General features: G+C 60.2%; 1 protein-coding gene across 6 annotated transcripts in view; it reads right to left on the bottom strand.

The window, feature by feature from the left end:
• Adgrg1 (adhesion G protein-coupled receptor G1) overlaps positions 1-18,427 on the bottom strand; it is a 35,787-nt gene that overhangs the window by 7,504 nt on the left and 9,856 nt on the right. For 2 of the 6 annotated variants that reach the window (XM_013516235.1, XM_013516239.1), the window contains exons 2-8: positions 12,151-12,231; positions 4,452-4,521; positions 3,535-3,957; positions 2,054-2,186; positions 1,363-1,510; positions 782-913; positions 94-210 (exon numbers count right to left, since the gene is read on the bottom strand). In XM_013516235.1, the coding sequence (XP_013371689.1) occupies positions 94-210; positions 782-913; positions 1,363-1,510; positions 2,054-2,186; positions 3,535-3,957; positions 4,452-4,515 (1,017 nt within the window). In that variant the 5' untranslated portion in view covers positions 4,516-4,521; positions 12,151-12,231. Of the gene's footprint in view, positions 1-93; positions 211-781; positions 914-1,362; positions 1,511-2,053; positions 2,187-3,534; positions 3,958-4,451; positions 4,522-8,819; positions 8,934-11,613; positions 11,799-12,150; positions 12,232-18,427 lie in introns of those variants that run through there. The other 4 variants (XM_013516236.1, XM_013516237.1, XM_013516238.1 and 1 more) reach the window with 3 other exon arrangements.

Genomic DNA, 18,427 nt, shown 5'->3' with positions numbered 1-18,427 from the left:
TGGTGCCCTCCACCGGCGATGGATTGGTAACATGGGGGGGGCAAGGACCGCCACCCTGAGGGGACCTGGCCCGGGGGGACCCGGCGCACGCACTGGCTGCGGCTGGTGCTGGAAGGTGAGCACCACGGGCTCTGGGAGGTCGGCCACTCTGGTGTTCTGCACGACGATACCCAGGACCTTCTCACCCAAGACCTGGCTGGAATTCTTGTCCTGTAGGGTTGGGGGGAGCATGGGGGGCGGGTTAGGGCTGAGAAGCCCCTCCCAATGCACTGCTCTGGGAGCTGAGTCTCCCTCTGGAGCCAGTTCTTTCCCCCCATTTTTAATGAGTGCACACTGGTTACACAGACTCATGGGGTTCGCCCTGGCAGATTTGTATGTGCACAAAGCATCATTCCACTGTGCCCCCCATGCCTCCCTTCCCCCAGAATTTCACATGTTTGAGGGGTAAGTTCAATGCGTATAATGTATGTTTATTATATTCACGCCCCCATTACCAGCCCTTACACCCCCCCTCCTCCTTAGAGTCAACCTGTGTGTGTGTGTGTGTGTGTGTGTGTGTGTGTGTGCGTGTGAAGTCATTCACACTGTAGCGAGAACAACACTGATAAGACCTCTCCCAGGAAGGTCTGCACATTGCAATCTGATTTCTGACTTGACAAGGACCGGCTGTGGCTCCCGGAGAAGGGAGGCAGACTGCAGGCCCTCTCCCCATCTTCCTGTCAGACAAACCCTGATCCCCAGGGAGGGGAGGAAGGGCGGACATGAGGGGGAGCCCTCGCACCTGGAACAGGGCTTGGCTGCTGAAGTCCACCAGAAGCAGTCTCCTCTCGGCCTCCCCGCGCCGGCCTTTGGTCTGCTGGAAGAGCACGCGGGGCAGCAGCACCGAGTACTCCAGCACCTCACTCTGCTCCTCCTGCAGACCCGGGCCCCCTTAGGTTCGGCTGACCGCAGAGCCGCGTCCGCCCCGAAACACACAGCCCAGGCTAGATGCTGCTGACCCTCACGGGCCCTCCCTCCTGCTCCCTCAGCGCTGGCCAGGGCCAGGCGGCCTTGTGACGGGACCCGGGGTCAACAGAAGATGCGCACGGCCTCCATCTGGTTGGGTGCCCCGGAGGGCGGTCTCGAGGTGGGGTGCAGGGCCAGGCACAGGGACTGGCCTTCTGTCCACACCAGAGTGCTTAGGAGCCCTGGTCGGGAGCTGACACCTCTGTCCCCACCACACTGCGCCCAGGACGTGTTTTCAGTGCGGAGGTGGCCCTGGACCCATCTTCCTGGGGCCCTGGGGACAGACTGGGGGCGTCACTGCGCTGAGGGCCACTGCACTCCCAGCCCCCACTTCCCTCCCAGCCCGGCCCAGCCAACCTCCTCCCGGGAGTGAATGTGCAGGTCCTGGAGGCCAGCCGTGGGCTGCAGCTTCCACACTGTGGCATTGACCCGTTCCTCCTCGAAGGACAGCACGTCCCCCGGGAACCTCACCGAGGACAGCTTTGACTCCAGGCTCTGCAGGTGCCTGGCAAGGAAGACAGAGGGGTGGGTGATGGTGGGGAGACTGAGGCAGAAAGGGCCAGCCAGGCACCCAGGAAAGAGGGAGGGGACAAAAGAGGGGGCGGAGCCTCTGAGGGGAGGGGACAAAAGGGACACAGAGCCAACCACACATAGGAGCAGAGGGGAGAGGGACCTGGGGCCAGAGGGGTGCTGTGGCCAGGCCTCAGAGCAAACAGGATGGGGGAGGAACAGGATGAGGTGGTGCTATCCCGGGACTCAGCGCCTGGTTCTGGCCGGGTCTGCCTGCCCTGACCCCCTGCAGCCATGGAGCTGCCCCTGTGTCTCTGGGCGCCCCCTCTCCTGGCCGCAGAATGGACCACTCGCTCCTCTTTGCTTGGGGAAAGAGCCTAGGTGGCTGCCCAGCCAGGTGCTGTCGGTCTTCACTCATGTAGGAGGGCTCAGGGCTCAGCCTGGTGACTGTGTGCCCCCCTCCCGGGGGCGAAAGACAAGAAGTCCAGACACCCTTCCAGCCCCCGCTGCCGGGCCCTCTCCCCAGGGTCACACTCACTGGCTGGCAACGGTGGCCGGCGGCCTGCGGGAGGCCTTGTGCGGCAGCTTCAAGAGCTGGCTGAGCCGCTGCAGGTCCCGCTTCAGCTCACACATGTCCACTGAGGCATTGGGGGAGGCCTTCTGAGGGGGGTCTGCAGAGGGACAGAGGCTGGGACTGAGGCATATGAGTCACGAGACCCTCTGTGCCTTCACCCCACTTCACAGAAGAGGAAACCCAGGCTCTGAGAGTTGGTGGGGACTCCCCCAGGCCACTCAGAGGTGAGGCCATCCAAACAGGGACTAGGTCCTATAGAGCCCAGCCTGGGCAACTTAGTGAGACCCTATCTCGAAATAAAATAACAGGCTGGGTATGTAACACACACGCGGGGACTCTGGATCAGCACAGTCCAAGAACGACCATCGCAGGGAAGCTCACAAAGCCTCTGCCGCTCTCCTCAGGCGCCCCAGCAGAGGCCACACGACGCCTGCCCCCGGCAGAAGGTGCGGCCCCAGAGCTCAGCACTGGCCTCCAGCCTTCTAGGCCTTTGAGCTTGCTTCCCCCACACCCATGCCAGTCAGCCACTGGAGCCAAGTCGGGACTCCTCCACCCGTCACTGTGCCCCTGTGGGCAGCCTCCCTGTGCTTTCCCTCACTTTCCTCCTTGGTGACACGGAGGTTGCCGTGAATATCTATGATTCTGCTGCCTCAGTGATCATTTTGGATTCAATTGGACTTTCCCACGCCCAAGGTCAGGCCAGCTCTGCGCCTCCGCAGGACCTCAGTGTGGTAGCTGAGACCTGTGCCTCATCTCCCACGGGACACTGGAGACAGCCTACCTGGGGGTCCCCAGGCCCCAGCCCGCAGCCACAGCCTCTCAGCACCCCGCACCCCATGGAACGCGTGCCTGCTGCTTTCACCCCACCAACCAAAGCACCCCACAGGGAGCCCACCTGCCTCTTGCCCTGGGCTCCAGTAAAAGCACTGGCCCAGGGTGCTCCCTCCCCACAGGCTCCCTCATGTGAGTGTGCACGCGGGCGTGCATGTGCATGTGCCTGTGCGTGGGTGTGTGGCCTCTGGGTGCACAGGCCCCAGGACTTGCAAGCAATCCTATCCTAATTTCCATCCCATCCTTCTCCATCACTGCAGGGGCGCTGTCCATCGCAGAGACACTAAGTTATATCAGGGATAAGCACTGCATGCAAGTGCTGATTGAGAATCTCTCCAGTGGTTCCCTTTTTCTGTCCTCCCCGCCCCCACCTGCTCACTTCTCTTCTTCCCCGTGGCCTCTGTACAGGTCCCGCCCCACAACCTTCCGCCCAGTGCCCCTCGCAGCTTCCTGAAGCCCACCTTGGCCCCACTCCTCCCCTCCTCTGACACACGCCCTGGCTCCCACTGCCTGTGAACAACGCCCAGCCTGTGGCTTGCAGCCCAGAGGCCACTTCCCAGCATGCCTTTCGCCTGCCTTCCCAGCTCCAGCCCTCTGCCCAGCAGCTGCCCTACCATGGAAGGAGAAGGTGAAGCCTGAGGCCCCGGGAAGGCTGCTGTTCTTCGGGCTCCACCAGGACCTGACGGAGGTGGCCAGCAGTGGGGGTCCCCGGCCCTGGCTCTCCTCCTGGTGCCGGAAGCAGAGCAGGCCAGAGGCCTGGTCGCTCAGCAGGTAGTCCTGCCTGCCATAGCGAAGGTGAAACTTCCCCGCGTGGCGGTCCCAGTAGAGGCAGAAGTGGTAGAGGCCCCTGGGGTCCGGGAAGAGCCGGGATGCTTCTGGGGCCGCAGGGAAGGGGGCGCGGATGGTGAGGACCTCCTCCGAGTTCCTGATGGCGATGTGCCGCTCCGGTGTCCGCTCATAGCGGAGGCTGCTCTTCTGCGTCTGGTTCCGCTGCCCGCAGAAGCGGAAGTCTTCCCGGGGGCCACCGCCGTGGGCACCTGGGGAGGCAGAGGCTGCAGGTGGGGCCCCGCGGCAGGGACTAGCCAGGAGTTTGGGAGGGGACGAGACCTGTGCAGAGGATGTGCATGCATGCATTTTAAAGGTCTATACTTCAAAGGGTCTACAAAAATGTGAGTCTGCCTTGCTCAAAAATTTCTGGCTTCCAAGTACGAAAGAGAGCACGAAAAGTAAATAATGACTTTAAAGGCCAAAAGAATTTAATTGCAATAAAGTGTTTAATGAGGCTCAAAAATGCTAGCAGGAAAGATAAGCGGGGCCAAAATCCAGCCCATGTTCCCCATTCCGTGCTCTGTGGGGCGGCATCTGCCAGAAGAAGAGCTTTTTTTTCCTTCAAGGTGCCACTCAGCAGCTAAACTGCGCTGCAGACCCATGCCTGCCCAAAGGGGTTTGCGGACGCGCGGGCAGCTGCCCTAGGCACGGGGCGGTGAACGTGACTCCCAACAACTGCGCCGGGGGCCCCTGAACGGCCTACCTTGAGCCAGGAAGAGCAGACTCAGCAGGGACAGCGCCGTGTGCAGGGGCACTTGGACAGCCATCGCAGCCTGGAAGAGACCTTGGCGTTAGCTGGGAGCCTGGGCTACCGGGCAGTGCAGCAGGGACAGTAATGTGGACTCAGCTCGGCCACGGCGCCCTCTATAGGGGCCAGAGGGGAAGGGCGCTTCCTGTCCTGACCACCAGGGGGAGCCGGTCGCCAGGGCCGAGGCAGAGCAGAACTGGCGATTGTCTTAAGAAAGTGACTTGCTGTAGCTCAAAGCAGGGAAGGAGCCCCAGTTACCCTCACTCCCACCCTGACTGCCCACGACCGCTGTTAGCTGAGCACCTACTGCACGGCAGCCTCCATGCTGACCCCCACCTGCATACACTCTCACTCCAGCCCTGGGAGGTGGGCACCATGGAGGGTCCATTGCACAGATGGGGAACATGAGGCCGGAGGGGTTAAATGGCTTGTCCTAGAATGCTGTACAGGCCACCTTTCCCTGCCTGGGCAGGACCACAGTGCTTGGTGCCCACAGAGAAGCCAGGTGGTTGTCCCTCCCTACCACCAGCTGGCCTGGTGACCAAGCTGAGTGCTGATAGACCCAGCCAGCCAACCTCGTCCTGCGGAGAGCTGCATCTGACTGCAGTGACAGATGCAGTCATCTGCCACAACCAAATGGAAGGAAAGCTGGTAAGCAGGTGCAAGCAAGGAGTCTAGGTATGGGAGAAATCAAAGAGGACTCCCTGGAAGAGGAATGCAGGACTGAACATTTGAGAGCACCGTTAGAGGAAGAGGGTGCCCAAGCAGGATCTTGTTATCTCTTTCTTGGGCTGGGTCTCCCTCAAGCCGACTTGGCCCCTTTGAGCAAAGCCGGTCCCCTAGGTCCCAGTGGAGGAATGCAACCCCAGTCTCGCAGGTCTCGTGGTCTCACCATCCTGCCTGGAGCTCGGGGAGCTCCTGAGGAGGATGTGAGAGCATTGTGGGGAAGGGCTGCTGGCCTGGGGTTGTGACCCTGAGGGTTCCCTCTGAGCCCTCTCTGAGCGCTGGGTTCCTTTTCCAACTGCCTCAGCCCCACAGAGGGAACCCAGCATCGGGGGACAGGGGTGTCCCTCCCAGAGCCCCCTTCCTTCTCCTTCCTGCCAACTCCTGTCGCTGTGCCCACCCCGGCCAAATGTGACCTCTTCCGGAAAGGCCCCTCATGTGACCATTGCTTTTTACTTGTGAACCGGAAGTGTACAAATCACATTGAGGATTTGGTCCAAACTCTCCACTTTGAGATGTTGGAATCGGAGCCCCAAAAAAGACCAGTGGCTTCCTGGGGTCACACAGCAAGCAGGGGTGGAGCTGCCTGGAGCTCCTGTGTCCCTCTGGCCATGGACCTTCAAAGCAAGCCACCATGATGGTCAACAAGGCCCCTGGACAGGACAGAACTGCCTGCCTTGCAGCAGCCACTCCGGGACAGGCCCCTGAGGCAAAAGAGGCAGGGGAAGGAGTGAGCTCCCTGTCACTGGAGGGGCGCAAGCAAGCCTGCAACCCCACAATGCCAGGGAAGGGGTTCAGACACAAACAGGGGCTCACAGCCCTGACCCTTCCTGGCCCACTCTGTACCCCCCCAGGCTCTTTGACAGCCACTCAAAGAGGACGAGTCTATCCCCATCAGCATTCCTGGGGCTCAAGGAGAAAGGGTGGCCTGGATCCCTTTAATGGAGTGGATTCCAGATCCAGGCTGCCTGCCTTCAAATCCCAACTCCCACATTTATTAGCTGTGTGTCCTTGGGCTAATCATTCACTGTCTCTGAGCCTCCCTTTTCTCAACTGTAAAGAACTTAAATCGTGGGAATTAAGTTAATTGATGTCCATGGGGGCAGCTAATAGCTCCGTGTCCTTTCTGACCAGCCGTGCCCTGGCCCGGCCCCCAGGCCTGTTGCTTGTATCACCTCCACCTCCCCCGCCTCCTGGCCCCATCCTCCCCAGGTGGCCCCACTCAGCCTCCAAAGCCTCCAGGGGAAATTCCTGGAGCATGAAGCCTCCTTTCCGGTACATGAAGTGGGGCTGGAACCCTACCTAGAAACTTCCCTCCCTGCAGCCGGCTTGAATGTCTGCGGAGCCCCGCAGCCCTTGGGAACAAGGGCTGTGCTGGGGACCAGGACAGAACGCGAGACCCAGACCAGCCAGAGTAGGGCACTGTCATCACCTAGTCTAGCCAGGAAGAAGGAACCCACGTTCTGGAGACTGAACCCCAGCACCCTCCAGGCCCAGGGACCTGTCTTTGGCTTTCGTGAGGAAGGGCAGCACTGGCTGGCCCCAGCCGCAGGAACCCTAGGCCTAAGTGCCAGGTGACAGCAAGGCCCTTGTCCACCTCCTGCAGTGCTGGCTGGAGCCCAGGGAGTCTCAGAGGGGTGGGGTTAGCAGCAACACCCAGGTGATTACGGCAGCAGCAGCAGCGACGTCTATAGTATAACACGAAATCTTCAAGGTTGCCCACCAGGCAGATCTGACAAGTTCACCATTTTGCAAAACCCTTAACTGAGGCCAGGGAGGGGCTCTCTGTTCCCAGGTCCCCTGGGGCTGGGGCTCAGCCCCTCCCACTGCTAGGCTGGTGGTGTTGGTGAAGGTCTCAGAGATATGCTCACCCCGCCCTGGGCTTTGGGGTGGAGAAAAGAGAGGGGCAGTGAGGGCCACAGGCAGCACAAGCAATTCTGCCCTGGAAGGAGGCTGCACTGAGCCTGCCCCAGGTTCCCCTTCCCGAACAGCGGACCTTGACCTCCGGCCTTCCGTAAACACAGAGAACAGAACAAGCTGATCCAGGCTGACACAACGGGAGCCACCATCCCTGGGTCCTCGAGGGTCCAGCAGGGCAGAGGGTGACCGGGACCCTCCTGAGCCAAGATACTCCATGGCCACCCAAGGCTGGCTGCCCAGGAGAAGGGGCTCCACCTCAGCCCTGCCCACCATGCAGGGGACGCAGGGCTCACTTTCTCCCCTGGGGCCTGAGTCACTTCCTCTGCCACCCTGTGTGGAGCCACCAGTCACCACTGGCTCAGCCCAAGCTCCTGGAAAACCCATTTCCTCGGAGGATGGAGGTGGAAGTTGGGCGGACGGGACTTGCATGCTGGGTTAACCCCTCCCAAGGCCGGCGCCTCTGCTGCGCCTTCCTTCCCTTTGCACTGTATCCCCAAGTCAGGCCTGACTGGATGCAGGTCACCCCTAGACCCTTACTCATGCCGCTCCCTTGCCGGGAACACCTTCTCTCCCGGAAACATTCCAGCTCAGCTGTGAGATGAGACACAAACTCCGCGAAGCTCCACCCCACTGCCATCCTGCATCAGAACTGACCTGTCCTCTGCTGGCTCATGGCCACCCACAACACCGCATGTCCCCACTGCTGCCAGTGCGCCACCAGCAGTGCCGCCATGGCCCCAGGGACTGTGTAAAGGTGCCAATTTGCAGGCCCCATACACCAGGTCTCAGGACCCTGGCTTTAGCAAGTGTCCCATTGATTGACACGGCACAGGCTTGAGGACCATGCTACAGCTGGGAGAAACACCAGGAGCCCCGTTGTAGAGAAAGTCAATGAGGGGAAGGGACTTGCCCCAGGACACTCTGTAGCCAGAGGCAGAGCCTGGACTGGGAGCTAGAGGGTGCCTGTTCCCGAGCTATGACAGGGGCATGTCACTCTGGTTTGCCCAGCATTTAGCAGGGCATGGGTGCTGGGAGGGCGCCTATGGGACAGCGGGAGAGAAGCAGGGGGGTGCAGGACGGGAGCAAGCAGGAAGGAGGGAGCCCTGGAGTCTCCTACGAGCCCAGGCTTGCCTGCCTAGGCCCCTGCCAACAGCCCTCACGGGGTAGGGGGAGCCAGAGAAGGGGCCCAGCTCTGCTTCCGGCTGCACAGCCTGCCTCAGCTGTCCTCAATATAGGGCCGCCCCCCACCCACCTGGAGCCCAGCAGAGGGCTTGGGAAGGGAAGATGTGGTTGGGAGAGGGTGGCACCTGCAGAGTGCAGGAGGCGTGCAGGCACAGCCTGTGTGCGTGTGTGTGTGTGTGTGTGTGTGTGTGTGTGTGGTGTGGGGGTGTGTGTTTGCACGAGTGCACACAGTTATGGGGGCGAGGAGGCAATGCAAAAGGAGGCTGGCAGTGGGGACAGGTTGGCTTCACACAGGACAACAGAAACGTGGCGCCCACAAAAGTCAGAAGCCAGGGTGGGGCGGGTGTTTCTGGGGAGGGCGGGGCCAGCAGACTCCCCCGCCCCCACCCCCACCCCTGCAGCCGCTGCAGACTAAACCGTGCTTGCAGACCCCACATCCCTGCCAGCTCCCAGGAGATGCCCGGCCAGATCCAGGTGAGACCAGGGCCACATCCTCACCTGGCCCAGCCCCAGCCCCTCGGCTGTGCCCCATCACTCCGGGAGCACAGCTTGCAGACGTGAGCCTTCTCCTCCCTCAGCCCCTCCACACAGCGGCTGGCTGATGCACCAGGAGCCCCTGCCCCTCACCGGGAAGGCTGCTCCAGGGCCACGGGCAGCACAGTGACCTCAGGTTTCAGGAATTTTTCTGTAAAGGGTAATAAAATTCAAGCTAGAGCCTGCAACCAGAGGCTGGCGCTGCCAGGCCTTGCCTGCTCCCTGCCAAGGCAGCTTCCCATCCTTCCACCAGCCCTGCTGCAGGGCCGCCCTGCCGGCCCCACCGCCCTCCACAAGCCAAGTCCCTGGGACCACGCCTCCCTCTGCATACCCAGGTGGTCCTGGCCCTCGGGGAGGTGGAGAAGGGGAGAGGAAGGGGCCTGTGCATGGGGAGGGACCCGAGTCCTTCCCAAGAGCAAGTCCTCCGGGCCCCTCCCTGCAGCCTCCTTCATCCGGACCCCTGAGTGGGCTGATGCCCCAGAGACGCCGGCGAGGGGCCCGGCCTCCGGTGCTCCCCCCGACAACCCTTTGCACAGTGTGGTCCTCTGCCCTGCAGCGCTGACCTGTGACACATCCGTGAGGATCCCAGTGCCCAGGGGCCGGGCCGCCACGTCTCCCCAGCCCCAGGGTGACGGAGGACATGGATGGTGTGTGGATCTGAGCGGGATCCAGAGCAGAGGGGTCCCTGCTCCCTCTTGCAAGCACAGAAAGAGTCTGGCCCCAGGCGGGCCACTGCCTACACCAGAACCGTCTGGAGCAGGTGCCGTGAGTCATGTGGTCCTCACAATGACTCTGAAGTGATGCCCTTTCAAAGATGAGAAGGTTGAAGCCCGGAGAGGTTAGATCACGGTCAAGACCACAGAGCAAGTACAGAGCGAATCTACGACTCAGCCCAAGCCCGTCTATGTGTTCGGCCACTGTGTTCCACAGAATCTTCTCCCCTGACTGGGCCTTAACACAAGGTAACTTGCCAAAGCATTGCGAGGGAGCACTAGTCCTCCAATTAGAGAAATGCTTTGGGCCCTTCTTTCTCTTGTGCTTCACAAGGGAAAGGCTCTGATAAGTCCTGCAGGCAGGCTCTGTACAAAGCTTAGCTAAGCCCAGTTTCCCAGGGCAAGGTGATGGTGAGGTTTTTTCAGCATGGACACCTGTTATCGCTCTCAGGAATCTTGATGCCATATGGACAGCAGCCTGCCACCACTCCTTCCCTCCCCTCTGAGCTGTCCCCAAGGCCATTAGCCAGCAGGAGATGGACTGCAGGAGCCAGTTAGGCTACAGTGGTCCCTGGGGCCACTCATCACCACCTCTGACACTTGCAGGCGAGAGGTCCCCAGGGCACTTGGGCCACACTCAGGCCCATCCTGCTCCCTCCACTGCAGTACCAGCTCACCAGGAAAGGGGCAGTGCCAGGCCCATCTCCAGTTGGCCCGTGCCATTAAAGCCAGCCATGGCCAGCTGGGCCTCAAGCAGTGAACACACTCAGAATGTTGGGGTGGGGGAGAGAGAGAAAATGAGGGAGCAAGGGCTCTGAGCTGCTGAGAATCAAGGCCTCTCAGAATTTCAGAACGGATCAGAGTTGGAACCCAAGAGAGGAGAGGGGATTAGGACACCCAGCCCAGAGGTCCGGAGCTAGTGCCCCAGAATTAGCCCCATCTGGGCAGGGCTTGGGCACAGGGTCTTCTCTAGCCATCTGGCATGAGCCTGATCAGCCATGTGCTCCTGGGCACTGCAGAGCCAGGCAGGGCTGTGGCCAAGTCTCTGAGACCTGGCACCATTCAAGGAGCAGCTGTGGGCACCTCCCGGCCACAGGCATACAGAGCCAGTACCCGCCAGTGAGCGCACCTCCTGCAGCCAGTGACAGGAGTTCGGCTGCACGGTCCACACTAGCCTTGTGGCCAGTGGCTCTGGGACCTTTGGGCCAGCCTGGCCCTTCCTTGGGCTTCAGTGTCCCTGTTAGTCAAGTGGGCAACTATGGTCCCTGTAGCCAGGGCTCCTCTTGGGCCCCGGGGAAACTGAGCAGGCTTTGAGGTGCCCACAGGTGAGGGCAGGGCCAGAGGCAAAGAGGATGCTGAGCGGCTCCTCCACCCTCGCCGGACTGTCTCGAGGCCCCGCCCTCTGGCTGCGGTTCCCCTTCCTCAAGGCCAGCCACACGGCCAGCTGCCTCCCTGCAGCTCCCCTCGGCGGGCACAGCGCCCGTCTCTGGGGTGTAGAAGCCTTCGGGTTCCCCAGGCTGCCAGCTGCCCCCCTTCCTCTCCTCCTCCACATGCCAGGCCCCGGGCTCAAGGACGGGCAGGACACAAAGCCAGGAGCCACCCACCTTCCCAAGTAAGGCCGGGGCCGGGGCCCCACTATGCCTGCACCCGCTCTGGGGAAGGGAAGTGGAGGCAGGGAGCAGAGACCCTGCAGCTCCTCACCGAGCACACACCATGGCATCCCTGGCACAAAGGGGCTCTCTGGGCTTCCACTTGCGGGAGACCCCAAAACTGGAGCTCACCGCCTGCAGGACACAGCCCCGGACATCCATGCAGTGCTGAAAACTCAGGACGCACAGCTCTTTATGCACATTAACACATTTAATCCTCTTAAAAACCTAGAAGACACCATTATGCTCACCAAACAAATGACAGTGAGGCCCAGAGGCCAAGGTAGGGCCGAGGTCCCACAGTCAGTGAGCGGTGAAGGGTGGACGGGGACCCAGGCCCACGCCAGGGCCCATCCGCACTCTGGAATAAGGCTGCTTCCCTTGGGTGGAACTCACCTGCTCCTGTGAGGACGGGCTTCGTATCAAGAGCCACGGTAGAACGGTGTTTCCGTGGGTTAGGCTGGGCACTGTCCCCACAAAAGCCCAGCTCCAGGGGGGCAGAGCCCTGCCCCACACAGCGCCTTCCCACAGCCCTCGAAGGCCCCTCAGTGGCCCTGGCCAGCTCCTCCCACTTCTTGGTGGGTTATCTTAGTAGCCCAGGGGCCAGAAAGGATCTTTACTGCCAGGGCTTTGTGGGAGGGAGGAGAGGGTGTAAAGCCTCACCCCCAACCACTTCCTTATACTAGTTCTCAGGCCGTCATCTAATTGATCAAGTCCTCTCACAGAACCGTCTATGGCTCCCTGAGGGTCCCCGTGCCACCCCAGCTTCACCCCTGCTCCATCCATTAGCTACACTGTCAGTGTTGGGGAGAAGGGGGTGAGGGGAGAGGAGGAGGGAGGGAATAAAGAACGAGGGGAAGGGGCTGAGGAGGAGGGAGAGATGGAAGGAAGGCGGGAACCAGGAGGGAGCGGCTGGGGAGGGGAGAGTCCTACCTGGATCCCTCCTCCAGGCAGGCGCGGACCGCACACCCCAGAGCAGGACTGCTTAGCAGGGTCTCCTTGTCTGCGATGGCCCTGTTTGCCCAAATTCAAGAAGCCGGGGGAGAAGGGGAAGTGGGGCCACCTCAGCCGTGCACTTACCCAGAGCCTCAAACAAAGGGGGCAGCCAGAGATAGGCTGGGAAGCCCCAGCCTCTAGCGCGCCAGCGGGGGAGAAGGGGCGCAGGTGACAGCAGCCCCTGGCAACCGTTACCCTGGCAACTGTTGGCAGCTGCAGAGAGCACGTCACTACCCGCTCAGATCCAGCAGCGGAGCGCGGGCTCCCTGACTTGTCCAGTACCTAAGCACTGGGGACTCCCGCCTGTTTTCGGGGGACGTCTAAGAGCCAGGGCTTCCCAGTTCCCAAGAGAAGCAGAACCTCAGCTTTTTACATGAAATCTTTGAGTTTGCCAACAATGACTTTAAACTACGTATTTTAGAACCCATAGGGGACACTCGTATGATCAGATTAAGCCCAGTAGAAGCTGGAGTTGACCCCTAGCGGCTGCCAGCCTGTAGCCTTGTCTTAAACCAAGATAGACATCCTCTAGCCCCAGCCACTGGCTTCTATGAGCCCAGAATGTGCCCCACACTACCCTGAAAACTTCTTAGGGCTCACCTCCTCCAGGATGCCCTCCTGGATTGCATAGCTCACCAAGAATCTCCCTCTGAATTGGCTGGGCCTGGGGGTTCCTCCTGGCTGTCCTCTAGAGCTCCCGGCAGCCAGCAGTGGGTCTGACCCCCTTTTCCGGTCAGAGGGGAGAACAGAGGCAAAGTTTCTGAAAGCTTCACTGTGCGCCAGCCCTCCCTGGGCATTTTGGGGATCTGTGTCCACTACTCTGCAAGGTGAGGCTGTTGAGTTCATCTTACAGATGGGGAAATGGAGGCTTGGGATGTCTAATGCTTCCTCACAGGTAAGCGAGGGACATGGAGCTCGAAGCGAGATCTCCTCTGAGACAAGAAGATACCCAGACCCAGTGCCCATCTGATGCTTGCTTATCCCCTCCCCCAGCCTCCAGTGCACACCCAAACTTCACTTGATCACCTCCAGTGATGGGGAGCTCACTTCCTGCCTCGCAAGAGGATGCCTCCTTTTGACCTCTGAGAGTCCCTCATACCCACTGAGTCAAAGGGAAAAGACCCCCCTAAACGGTGTGACGGCCTCTGTGTTCCAGATGCACAGAAGAAAACTGGTGTGGGGCCCACCGCGGCCTGCAGCTGCAGACCAGAGCAGGGCAGGAGGACTGGGCGGGGCTGCTCAGGCTGCAGAGGATGCGGGGGTCTCAGCCCGGCAGCAGCAAGCACTTTGCCAGAGACAAGTGGGGGCCCACGGGTGATCACACCCCAGGCTGGGGGCCCAGCAGCCCTGGGCACACAGCCTCCGCACCTCCCCCACCCGCCGCAGTGGCCCAGGGCCAGGACGCGGCTATTGTCTCGCTGCCGCCAGAGCTGGGCCCATTCAGGCACTATTTTAGGCCTGGAGGAAGAGGAAAAGAAAGCAAAGAAAGGAGCTACTGTCCTGGGGGGCGGCGGGAGCTTCGCCGGCCAGAAAGGGTTCCAGGCCTGCTGGACCGAGAAGGCAGCCGCGAGCCATGAAAGGAGCCTGTGCCTCAAAGGGGCTGGCGGGGGCTGCGGGACTGGACGTCCAGGGGGAGGGCACCCGGCCTTCCACACGCTGGGCGCTTACGGTCTGCAGTGACTCTCAGAGGAACAGGCACTGGCATTTCCTGTCCCACCTGCAGCCCCTAAACGTCCTACCCACTTCCAACGAGGAAAATTCCTGTGACCGTTCCTTGCAGCCCAGAGACCCACCATGCACCTTCTCACTCAGCTCCAATAACACTGCTGCTGATCAGAGTGGAGCAGACACAGAGATGGGGAGCATCCTCTTATGTCAGATGCCGGTGCTGAGGAGCAGCGTGGCCCCCCAAATCACAAGCTAGTAATCACACCTGTCTCACACTTCCTGCTGCCCTTCACTACCTTGCAGTTCAGCCACTCTAGACTCCTCTGCCCAGGAGACCTCAGGGCCTTTGCACACACTTTCTGAACAATATAGCACTTTCTCTCTAGGATCCTTCCCCCAACTGGCCTCTTCTCAGGTCTTAAATGTCCTCACCCCTTCCATGACTGCCCAATCAAAACTGTCTTCTGTATTCATCATGGTCTTCCCTGTCACATGCTTTATTACCCTCAGGGCACCAACACCTGTGTTTAGTGTTAGGTATGACTTTCTTGCTTTCTCAGCATTAGTTGTCTTGTCCGACTCCCTCATCACTTGTGCCGTGGGTCCCAGCATGGTCCACACTGCTGCCCCATGACTGCTAGCTAAGTTAACGCGTGGGTGAGACAGAGTCTGGGCTCTAAGGCAGGTCAGGCAAGCACCCAGGGTCTTCCAAGAGGAGCCAGCTCCTCATACACTGGATCCAAGCTAAAGGGCCACTTGGGGCAGCATGGGCAAGGGCCCCTGAGCTGTCCCCTCTTCCCAGGCTCTGACTGTGCCAGGGGCACACACAAACCTCTGTCAGGTGCGTGGCCAGAGAGGTGCCAGAGATGGGAGCCGGGAAGGGACCCAAAGCCTCTCCGGTACACGGCTGCCTGGCAAAGGCACGGTGAAGTCCTGCAGGGCTGCAGCCCTGGGCCCAGGGCTTCTCATACCACAGGTCCACAGGCACACTGTGAGCTGTTAAGATCCCACCTGCAGCAAACCTCAGGTTTCCTCTCTAGAATAAAGGCGAAGTCACCCCCCGGCACCCCTCTGCAGCCCACACCTGTTATCTAAGGCTAAGGGAGCTTGGCTAGTGAGGGCAGGTCCCTTCACCCTGCTCCAGCTGCCGGGCTTCCTCGGAGCTCACTATGGGCCATCCGAGGGGGAGCAGCAGGAGAAGGGGCAGGTGTCTGTGACTGGGGACCCTAGGGTCCAGGAACCGGGTGGCCACATCCCGAGGACCAGCCTGTAGAGTCTCAGAAGGGAGCCAGGGCAGGGCAGGGGCCACGTACCAGCACAAGTGGTGTGGCGTGCACCTGCCACCATGACCCACCATGGGAGGGGGGTCCTGCCACCACTTTACAGCTGGGGAAACTGAGGCTGAGGGAGGAGAAGCTGTATGCTCAGGGACACAGAGTTAGTGCCCAGATCCAGCCTGTATACTCCGCTGTCCCGTGTGCCCCAACCCCGTGCCACAGAGAGGCAGCAGTGCCAGCCACTCTGTGCAGGAGTCCCTGAGGTGGAGACCCAGAGAGGCTAAGCCATGGCGCCAAAGCCTCGCAGCCCAGGAACAAGGCCAGACCACTCTGCCTGCTCCCGTGGGCTGTGAACACCACTGGCTTCCAGGGCACAGCCGCTGCACTGCTGCCTCCGGCTCTCCACTCCCAGGCCGGGGACAGAGATGGGCCACCTGTCTGTGCCGATGCCCCCTCAGCGTCTCCCCAGTTGGTGACAGGTGCTGTGTGCTGGTCTGGGCTCCCCAGCCCCAGTTCAGGGACCATGACCCTGGCTGGGGACCAGGCCCTGCCACCTGTGCCAGGTGGATGGCGCAACGGAGGCAGCTGGGACACAGCGAGCAGCAAGGCTGCAGACAGGGATTCCGAATGAGGTGTCATCTGCCCAGCAGCTGGGGAGGGTGCAGGGATTGGTGCCGCCTCCTGCAGGGCTAGGAAAGCTCCGGTCTGGAAGGAGCTATGAAGGATCCCCACGTCCCCTCTACAGTTTCCCTGACACACCTGAACACCTGCAAGGACGGGGAGCTCACCACCTCCAATGGGAGAAGCCACATTGGTACCATGGGAATAGGCTCAGGCTCGAGTCCTTGCTGCCCCTGGCTGCTTGGGGACCATGGACCTGCTTCCTTGGCTGTGAAATGTGAACAGAGGTTCAAATCCTGGAGGGCCAGCAGCACCTAAGGCTGAACGTGGGCCTCGGCAGGCAGTGGCGTGGGGGTGCCAGGGTGCGGGTTTGGCTGTGAGCACCGTGAGCTGTTGGGTGCGTGCTCAATGACAGCAGACTGTCTGGGCCGAGCTTGACTCAGCGGCCCCGTCCAGCCCTGGAATCTACTCCACACATTTGTCACCACCAAGGCAGGTGGGTCTGGGCAGTTGTTCCCCTGCTAGGGGTCAGAAACCCAGGGTGTCAGCCACAGAGCCACAGCCGGAGGCCCAGACTCAGCCAGGGACGCAGAAGGCTCAGCCGCTCAGCGCAGTCCCCAGGGGCCAAGGGAACAGCCCAGCGGAGAATTCTTCAAGTTGTGTTCCCTCCCTGAGCAAGGTTAGTCGCCTCCCCTTGCCAGCATTCTAAATTCTAAAAAGAGGCTGTATGCCAACTGTTAAGATATTAACTGCTGAGTAAAGAACCTAGAATATCGGGGAGCTTCCGATCATGTCAGAATGTATGGTGCCCCTCCTTATTCACTAGTTTCACGCACAGAGCACCTATGCTGCCGTGAGGTTCAACTTAGAGCGAAGTGGTGTGTCTGTCCACAGACCAGCAGGGACCAGCCCCTGCGGTCATGGTCAACGGCAATGTTCTGAGCAGAGTGGGGAAAAAGGAGACACATCCCTGGGTGACAAAAACCTGCTCAGCACATAGCTTTCTGCCCGTCATCTGACTGCACCTCCTCTCATCCCTGTAAAAGACCTTCTGAGTCCCCCCAGACAGAGCTTGAGAACAACAGCCCCCTCTTCCATAAGGCCAGCCCTTGAATAAACCAGATTTCTTCCTGCCAACTCTCTTCTCCCAAGTGTTGGCTTTCAAGTGGTGAGCAGCGAACCCCAATCTGTTAACAAGGCTTCAGGTCTTAGGGAACAGAGGGATCCCCAGGCCAGACAACTCCTCAGACCAGCAGATCAAGACATCTTGGAGGGGCATGGCCCAGGGGATGGGCGCTCTGGAATGGATGCCTTTCCCAGTGGCATCCTGAGAGTGGTTCTGGAATCAAGCTTCTGCTGCTCCCCGAAGGAAGCGCTGACCGGTGGCCCAGGACAGTGATAATAACAACAGTACTTACGGTGTCCCAAGCGCACCACTCAGTGCTTAAAATCTAGTGGCTCTCTTTACTCTCTTAAGACACTGCTACCATCCTCACTTGAAAAGATGGTCTTTTCAAACGAGGGTGGCAATCGCACACTGAGGTGGGGGTGGGACGCACCAGCCTGGGTCAGCTGGGCTGGAGTCCACGGCTCTAAGTTAATCCTCAGGGGGTCTCACTTAGCTACTAGAGGTTTCAGTGTCTTCATCTCCATTTTATAGTGTACAGACTGAGGATTAGAGGAAGCAAGCCGCTTGCTCAAGGTACTTATCAAGGCCTCTGCCTAGTTGTACTCAACCACACCGCTGGGATAAAACTCCGAGCAAGGCCCACAGGGGCTTCTGGAAGCCACACGTTTTGCGGAGCACACACCTTGCAGCCATGTGTGATTTCCGTTCCAGCCATAACCCTACGGTTATCTCCACCTACAGGTATGGAAACTGAGGCCCAGAGAAACTGTGACCTTTCGCACCAGAACGCAAGGCTTCCACGTCCATCCGCTTTCCCTCACGGCCCTGGAGGACCCAGGGAGGGTGACTGAGAGGCAGAGGACAAAGGTCTGAAACGGGGAGAAGGGTCTGGGAGGTAGCAGAGGCAGCTTCGTATCCCTTGGTAGCTCATTCTGAAGATGAAGTGGCCCTGAGCCTGGGGAGCTAGCCTGGAGCCATCAGCCACAGGCTCACTGATCCTTCAGGGGGCCAGAGCTGTACCAGCTGTGACCCTGAGCCAGTCACCCAGGATCTCCCAGGAGTGCAGAGAGGCCTGTCTGCTGGTTCCAGAAGCGCTGCCAGCTCCTCCAGGGCTGAGGTCTTTTCTCTGGCTGCATGGAACCCCGAGCTCATCACAAACCCCCTAAGCTGGTGCCAGCCCAGGAGCTCCACTACTCTGGCCTCTCTACCAAAGCACAGCCCAAGCAGGCAAGAGGCGAGGCGAGGCGAGCCCCACTGGTGCCCAGCTCTCAAAGAGCTGGGGGGCGTGGAAAGGAGGCCTCTCTAGTTGTGGCAAAATGTGCCCATCTGCCCAGCGGGAGAGAGAAAGTCAGCCAGATGCACTCCTAAACACTTTCCCACATCAAGCCCTTTAAGGCTCAGGACAGCCCTCAAGAAGACGCAATCACTAGTCAGTTTACGGACTAGGAAACAGGCATAGGCCCAAATCCCCCCAACCCGAGACAAGTGACTCCCATTCCTCCCTCAGTAAGTTGGCCGT

The sequence above is a fragment of the Chinchilla lanigera genome, unplaced genomic scaffold (genome assembly GCF_000276665.1).
Source record: "Chinchilla lanigera isolate Chin_1 unplaced genomic scaffold, ChiLan1.0 scaffold00032, whole genome shotgun sequence".
Classification (NCBI taxonomy): Eukaryota; Metazoa; Chordata; class Mammalia; order Rodentia; family Chinchillidae; genus Chinchilla; species Chinchilla lanigera.
The sequence above is the reverse complement of the archived record's forward strand: the minus strand, read 5'-3'. Positions and strand labels throughout refer to the sequence as shown.